This window comes from Montipora capricornis, chromosome 6 (genome assembly GCF_036669925.1).
Source record: "Montipora capricornis isolate CH-2021 chromosome 6, ASM3666992v2, whole genome shotgun sequence".
NCBI lineage: Eukaryota > Metazoa > Cnidaria > Anthozoa > Scleractinia > Acroporidae > Montipora > Montipora capricornis.
The window spans coordinates 8,599,901-8,608,328 of NC_090888.1; the positions used below are offsets into that span (position 1 = coordinate 8,599,901).

At 39.2% G+C, this 8,428-nt stretch overlaps 1 protein-coding gene across 1 annotated transcript in view; it reads left to right on the plus strand.

Moving 5' to 3' along the window:
- The window catches only part of LOC138051405 (arf-GAP with coiled-coil, ANK repeat and PH domain-containing protein 2-like), a 42,168-nt gene that overhangs the window by 31,743 nt on the left and 1,997 nt on the right, over window positions 1-8,428 (plus strand). Inside the window, exons 23-29 of the mRNA XM_068897595.1 lie at window positions 1,483-2,077; window positions 2,859-2,919; window positions 3,673-3,740; window positions 5,067-5,176; window positions 6,775-6,835; window positions 8,093-8,142; window positions 8,274-8,329. Of these exons, the coding sequence (XP_068753696.1) occupies window positions 1,483-2,077; window positions 2,859-2,919; window positions 3,673-3,740; window positions 5,067-5,176; window positions 6,775-6,835; window positions 8,093-8,142; window positions 8,274-8,329 (1,001 nt within the window). The remainder of the gene's footprint in view (window positions 1-1,482; window positions 2,078-2,858; window positions 2,920-3,672; window positions 3,741-5,066; window positions 5,177-6,774; window positions 6,836-8,092; window positions 8,143-8,273; window positions 8,330-8,428) is intronic.

Here is an 8,428-nt window from a genome sequence, read left to right on the forward strand (position 1 = left end):
AGAACAGTTAATTTTAAGCGGTACATGGTCGAAAATCTGTAAATGCGGCAATGTAAGGCCATGAAAAAGAAAATAGGAAATTCCTGGGGGGTGAGGGGGGTTATACATGGCCCCTCTGGAACTACACATTCTCACAAGTGTGTGCAGAGATTTTCATTGACAAAAAAAACAACAACAACTGAATATGGTACTCTTTCTAATGCCAGTAGGTTTTACAGTGACCGAAAATACTGGTCCAGGATAGTACCAAAAATGATGGAAAATTCAATGAATTAATGATACATGTACATCATGAATTTCTATTACTGGGCAATTTCTCAGTGTTAGCAAGAGACATTAATTAAAAAAACACTACGCCAATTTACTGCAGGGTAGGTGCTGTAAAACTAGCAAAAAAGGAGGAACACTCTCCTCAGCAGCAAGGAGGTTGCCATGGCACCCGAGCCACAGTCCACCTCCCACGGCACCCGTCAACACATCACTGAGACCAGTGTGTGGAATGTATACTTACCCTAAAAACATGGGAGGGAGGGAGGGAGGGAGGGAAGAGCAAGCGAGAAAACAACAAGGTGACTCAAGCGATTAAGCACATGGCAATGCCCCTGCAAACCTCCCTGGAGTCCCCCCAGATATCACAGGAGAAACCACTGCTCTGGCTTGGTTTTAACTTTGCCTAAATGATATTTAGCCTTGAATTTAAAATTTTGTAAACAGATCGGAAAATAACTGCAGAACTCAACTGGTTTAATGACTGGTTCAGCAAACAAACCGAAAAGCACCATGAAAGACAAATACAAGACTATTTTGAGCACATATAAATGGTGCAATTTGATTGGCTGCTTTATAAACAGCATGATATTGTCACAACATTAATGACTGCAACTTTATTGTCAAGGACATCATGAATTTTGAAGCAGGTTAAGGAATTAATTTTAAATGACATAGTTTTTTGGGGTATCGTGTCACGCCACTTCTTGCACTGCCAGAACATCGAAAATCTTGCATGTTCCACCATGGAAACGCTTGCTATGCAGGCAAGTGAGTGCTCCAAGCAAGGTTAAAACCCACTCTCTTTAGGGGTGACAAAATGGTAAAATCTGAGACTCAGCAAGACTCAGAGACCCTTGTTTGCAAACCCGAGACCGAGACCAAAACAAATAAATAAATGCAGTATAAACAAGACTCTTTGCAAAGGCTGTCAAGATTTTGAGATTGGATGAAAAATTTGTGAGTGCCAAGATTTTGAAGGTACTACTATTTGCCACCCTTATCTGTGGTTTATAGTTTTGGGTTTTCACCATTGAATTACTGGAGACTTGCAGGAGCTCTGAGGTTTGTGAAAGTACACAATCTCATGTCCAGCGCACTGCCTTTGTTAATTGCCTAGTCCAGCTGGCTGGTGCATTTGTAGACAGCAGTGTTTCTTTGTAAATTTACAACCTTTCTTTGGTAATGACATCTGCATTGATGTTTTTGTCACAGAAGTGAAAGAGAAGCTTGGATCAAAGCCAAATACTTGCAGCACAAGTTTGTGTCTTTGGAGATTTTTCTTGCCAATTGTCAGAGACTAGACAAAGGAATTATAACAAATCTTGCGAGAATGAAGGTTTATCACGAGGAAAAGACAGTCGAGCCTCCACAGAGAACTAACTCGAAGAAGAGTAAACTATTTAAACGAAAACATGCTCTGAAAGGAAATAAATCGAAAGTAGACAATAGGAAGAGTGCTCCACCAAACATGGCATTATTAGATCTTACAAGTAAAGATTATGAAAGTCTGGAAAAAATGGCAGCTAGTTATCTTGACCAGAGCAACAGCGATAAGGCAACAAGTAGTGATTCACATGATGAAGGACCCCAAGAAGGATCTTTTGAGGGAAATAGGAGACCACGAGCTGCTTCAGTCAGTGGGATCAGGTCGTCATCGTTTGATGAGGGTAGAAACACCGGGGATTCTTTTGACTCTGCGTTAAGTGATGATAGACCCTTGCCTGAGGTTGGGGAAAACGAAGAGGAGAGATCAAATGAAGACAAAGCTAAAGCTATTGGTGTGCTAAAGAGGATACACCCTAGCCGGGTATGTAACATTCCAATTTTTTATCTGAAGTTGAAAATTGACTTAATTTGATGTATGTGAATGCTCAGGCAGAGATTAAAATAATAATAATAGTAATAATAATAATAATAATAATAATAATCTCGTTTATTAACTCATATTGCAGTCAAGGTGACTGAATTACATGAGAAGTCAGCAAATACAATAATCATTGGAATTTATATAAGTAACAAAATTATTCAAGCGAGAAGTATTAGCTGAAACCTTGCCATATCTTAACTGCATGTCCTGAATGGAGTGTGTACTCGTGGGAGACTTCTGTTGCAGTTGCTAGTAGATTAGAAAGGAATCAGGAGGTTTTAATGTTCCGAATAAACTTCTTGCATATGTGGTCCTTGTGTGCAGTAAGGGTTGTAACTCCTGCGGTTCGCACTGCCTCATCATAGGGTACACCTGGGAAGATGACTGCTAGCACCCTTTTCCGGACCGACTCAATCGCGTCCTCTAGGTACAATGGGATAATATTTGTCCATGCTGGTACAGCGTATTCAAGGATGCTTTGTACATGTATAAGGCTAATATAAAATGAAGTGGTGGTAGGCAAACATAGGAACATCTCCTTAGGCATAATTTGAAAGTTTCAAGTCGATCTTTGGCTTTTGTTCATCTTTTGTTTTATATTTATTTCCTACTTTGTTCAGTGAAGTGATGGCATGCAGAATAATGAGAAAAATTAATTTAATAAGACCTTTTTCATAATTGAATTTGACCGAATGTCCTGTTGTTATTGTTGTTATTACAGTTGTTGTTTAAGGCTGCAGAATGGAAGAGTCTGCCCCTCATGGCAGCATCTCTGGCTGAAGGTAATAAACAGCTGAATCTGGGGGCTCTGTTAGCTTAGGAGGCATTCAAGAATGGAAAGTGGCCTCTTAGAATTTTGCTATTTATATTACATGTATCAGACCGCTAACAGAATATGCATGCCAAGTTTATCACAACGCCTTGCCTGATTATCTAAGGGAAGATCTCAAACAGTTGTTACAACGTCACGCTCTACATTTTTTTATGCAGATATATCAGTAATTGTGAAGAAGAGCTCCCTAAAAAACCGGTGGACCGACAGTTGGCTGACAGGTTTTTTTGGGGAGCTCTTCTTCACAATTAACGATATATCTTATGCGCAGGCACTAGAGAAATTGGGTTTAGTGAGGCTATGTGAGCGTTGTGAGGCCGAAACTGCACGCCTCTCTGATGATATTTTTAACGATCTGAAAAACAAACTTCATGCTCTTCTTCCCCCCTGCTTTTTTGTTGTTGGTGTTTTTCCCAAATAATAAATCCTTTATTGACCAAGCTTGTTTGGCAAGATGGCTGGATATTGGCCTCTTTCTTTTTTGGCATGTTTATGGACCTTGACGCATAAACACGCAAAAAAAGAACTTGGCCAATATCCAGCCATCTTGAACAAACAAGCTTGGTCAATAACCCATATGTATTGCTAGTATGTAAATGCAGGCTAAGCGCTGTTTTATGCCTTTTTCAGGCATGTTAAAACAACAAACATTCAAGTTAATTAAATTAGGATGTATTTTAAATTAATTTCCTTGAATTGTCAGGTGCTTCAGTGAATTGGGTGAATGAAGATGACGATTGTAAGACAGCACTGCATCAGTCCATCCTTGGGGTATGTAAACTTGGCTTGTGTTCTATTAGGATCAGCTGTTTTAGGTTAGTTGGGTTATTTCGTATTCTGTTTGGTTGTGGGAGGCACGGTTGCCTCATGGTTAGTGTGCTTGACTCTGGAGCGAATGGTCCGGGCTTGGGTCCTGGCCGGGAACATTGTGTTGTGTTCTTGGGCAAGACACTTTACTCCCACGGTGCCTCTCTCCACCCAGGTGTATAAATGGGTACCAGCAAAATGCTGGGGGTAACCCTGCGATGGACTGGCATCCCATCCAAGGGGGAGTAGAAATACTCCTAGTCGCTTCATGCCATGGAAACCAGGATAAGCTCCGGCCTGATGGGCCACTTGACTCGTATGCAGACTTTACCTTTATCTACCTTGGTTGATCAACTTTTTCAACCAGCATCATACTGGATTGGAACAGTTGAAATAGCATGGGCAGTGACCGCCTACTGTTTATGTGAGCTTTTTAAAGTTGGTTGCAGGCTCCAGCCATGTTGTTTTCAACTTGTCAACGCGGAGAAATTCCCAGGAGTTAACGCATTTCAACTGAAAAAAGGTTGGAAAGGTGTTCAGTTGGGAAACCCTAACTGCTTCAACCTATACTGGTTGCGGTTTAAATGGTTGATCCTAATAGAATGTGACCTTTTTTTCATGTGATAACGATAATGATAAAAATATGGCATTGCTAAAAGATTCACTTGAGGCTTTCTCAACACTCTACTGTATAGTTCTCTTTAACGAGATTGCTAATGGATCACACTGTAATTCACAAGTTTGAAATGACCGGTAGGATTTACAGGTGCCTCCAGAATTGATCAACAGATAACACTGGGAATTAAACTTAGGCTCTCATTATGGAGTGTGAGTGACCTTGAATGATACATGTAGCAAGACAGTGGCAATTGCCACAAAACAATAATACATTCTTGGAAATTTGATTACATCTCTTTAATATTCTCTTCAAAACAACAAAGTGAAAATGAATGAATGTACCTGGTAAGATGTTTTTTAAAATGACCTGAGTGTACAACAGTGAATTGCTCTTTCTCTATCTTTACATCAGGACTGTTTGATGTACTTCTCCCATTATCATAATTCAAGATAATATGCATGATGGAAGAATTGCAAAAAGAGTTATACTTGAATGCAGAAAAAACTTTTTGAAATGACATCATGGTTCATGTTGCTGATTGTCTAGACAAACAATGTATTATAGATAATATTACAAATCTTCTTGATGGTAGCCAGAAATACTGATTATGTGGGTGTATGGGGGCTGGGGGAGGAGCTGTTTCTAAAGTACCATTTTTCTTTGTTGTGCAGGGCTCATTGTCAGCTTGTGAGTTCCTTTTACAAAATGGAGCCAAGATAAACCAAAAAGACAAGCGCGGAAGAGGAGCTCTACATCATGCAGCTCTCTTAGGACAAACAGGGTATGATCGTCATTCCTTCCCCTTTAAAGTGGTACTATGACCAAAAAAACATTTCCTTTTTTTCTTCAGATTTTGAAAGTGTGTTCTCTTAACACCTAACTGGCAAAATTGTGAGCTTTGAGTTTTATCCAAAGGCTAGCTGTTTATTTTGGGTGTAAGTTTTGGATTTCACGGCTCGCCATTAGTCACGTTCAAAACTGGCCGATTAAACATCAGATGGTTGGATCTAGAGAAAATGACGTCATTTGCTCACTAGCTTAAAATTGCAGTGTGTAAATGCAATTTATTATATATGAACACGGGATTGAAAGTCTGAAAGCCGGAAATTCCCGTGCTGCATATTAATTCAGCCGCGTACACATGCATTGCATTCTTAAACTAGTGAGTCTTTGACGTCATTTTCTCCTCGACCCAGCTCTCTCAAGGTTTTAAAGTTGGTAATGGCGGACAAATAAATAAGAAAATCCCAGTTAAAATAAACATGTGTTTTTTAAAATCAGAACTTACAACTTGTTTAGTTAACATAGTTTTGAAATCCAAAGGGAAAAAAAATTGTTTTTTTGGTCGAAGTAACACTTTAAACAACTCTCATCAACTGCTGTAAGTTTGACTGTTGTATTGCAAGGTATGGGCTGAATTTTTCCCAGTCCAACTAAGGTTGCATTTGAGCCACTAGTGTGTGTACAACCTTGGCTTTCCCAACACGAGAAGTTGATTACTGCGGCTTTGGACTGAGGGAGGAGAATAATTAAATTGATTACAGCATATTGGAAGTAGAGTTGGGTATTTATAACTGTAGCAGCCTTATTGGTTTAAGAGGACACCACAGGACCATAAATTCAACTGAAAAAGAAAACCCCAAACAAACAAATAACTGTAGATTTTAGATGTCTGGATTAATTATTAAGAAACAGGAACACACCTGCTTGTTTATTGGTCGTAATTTGCAAATTACAACCCCCTGAATTCTAAAGGCTATCATGCCTTGCGCTGAGAGATGTAAAATCTTGTGACTGAATACGTGTACAGTACCTCTGCTTTCATTTTGCCAGATTTTGGCTAAGTTATGCTCAATAAATATTTGTTAAAAACTATACTCCAGCACTGTGAAAATCAGCCTTTTGTCAATTGAAAGTAATGCCTTTTTTAAAAACCATTGTGGTTTCCCACTTGGCGGCTTCCTTTTGCTGTCCCAGTGCGTCTTGACTCGGTCAAAAATTTCTTTGAGCCATTTTTTTCAGACATGAGCTTCCGTACAGTCATGTAGCTGTTTTTTTTTTCCATTCCTGTGACTTCCTCATGCTGAATCCACAGATCCCTGGTGTTCTTTCTTCTTTCATAAATAAAGTAAATCTTCTTTTGCTGTGCTGAATTTGCCAGTCTTCATACTTGCCGACACATTTCAGGTGTTGGTACTTACAGAATCTTTGGGTTGGTTTGTTTAGGGTGATTTTGTACACTTTTTTTGGTGAGGAATTTTGAATTTGCAGTCATATATCTCACTGTTTTCATCAAACTTGGGATATCTTTCAGATTTTTTCTTTTAATTTTGTGTGACAAAGAGACTTTGGAGTTGCTTCTTTATTATTGATTTTCAGTCCAACGCTGTTGTTTTTGAAACGAGGTGGCAATCAACATGATGCTGATGAGAATGGAGAGGTACGTGAGACATTGTCCAAGCCTGGACACAGCAGCTTTGTTCTCTCTTAAGGGTTAAAAAAAACACCAAGGCTTGATCAGCAACTCGGAATTGCTTGAGCGTGGGAGAATGTGCACGTGCAAATCCTGAAAATTGGTGCAAGATTTCAAAACTGATTGTTAAACTCCCAGTGGCCACTTTGAGTCTAAGAGTGTTTTCGCTCATGTGATTGGTAACCTTGTTTTTCCACAAAAACAAAAGAAAACATTTGCATGATAGAACGAGTTTCAGTCATGTGTCGTAAAACCAAAACCAAAGTAATTACTTTGGCCAATCAAAAGGGATGGAGACAATTCAGTAAACCAATCAAAACTGGAAGTAATTAGAAGTAGCGAACACAAAGTGCGGGAAAATGTGCATGCCCCAGCCACGATTGGTTTTGGTTTCACTTCTGATTGGTTGAAAAAGTGGCGCGAGAACTTTGAACGAATCACTGAGAGAAGTAATGCAAAACCAAAGCAAGTCACTTAATTACTTTCGACACTCAATTGAAACCGCTCTAATAGAGCTAAATTCCCAGAGGATTAGTTGGGTTAACACCACCATGGCTGCCGTGACGTCAAATAAAAACACTCTTACATGTAGCTATAGATTTTACTCTAATGCCAGACAATTTTACTCTGTTTAATGCCAGACAGTTCTACTTATCAATTGCGGGATCCCTTGGGCCTTAAAGGGTTTAATGTTATGAAGGAAGAAATTGCGATTCAGTGATAAAGTTATGAAATTTTTGACATCATAATAATCTTTTATTGTTTAAAACCTCTCTCTCTTACACCAAGCCACAAAAATAATGTTGTTACTTAGTGCCTGAATAATTCTCAAGTTTTTGGTATCAAAAGTCTCCTCTAATATTACTATTATTATTATTATTATTATTATTATTATTACTAGTTGTTCTCAACGAGAAGGGAAATGCTCGAGTAGGAGGAGACCTGATCGATGCAGGCAGCCCCAAAGAGGGAAATTTTGTAAGACCAAACGCCTTGTAGTAGTTGAAGACTGTAACTGTAACTCGACGGACCGAAGAAATGCCGAGTGTACCTTAGAACCCAATCCGCAAGGCATAGCATTTATAATTGGGCGAACTCAGGCATGCAATCTCGATATTCATTGCACGATAGCACCAAGATGCATTGCAAGATTAGTGTTGCTTCACTCGCTGCGCTCGCTTGAGCAATTATTATCATTATCATTATCATTTTTTTTAATGACAGGATCCTCTAACCATTGCTGTTAAACAGATGCATGCAGATATAGTAACACTGTAAGTACTGGACCATCATTTCAACTTTTTGCAGTTCACATTTACGCTCCATAATTGCGATAAATGGGCAAAACGACCTGATACATGTAGATGATGTGTTGGTCCTTTCTGACCTCACTCTCTTATTCTAGGTTACGACTCGCCCGACTTAATGAAGAGATGAGAGAAAGTGATGAGATAAGTCAAGGTAAACTCTTTGTTTGCTCTGAAATATGTAAACCACTCACATATTCACTGCTAGCAGAGGTCTGTTATTTTGAGTTGGCTGGGCTGATGAGTGCAGGAA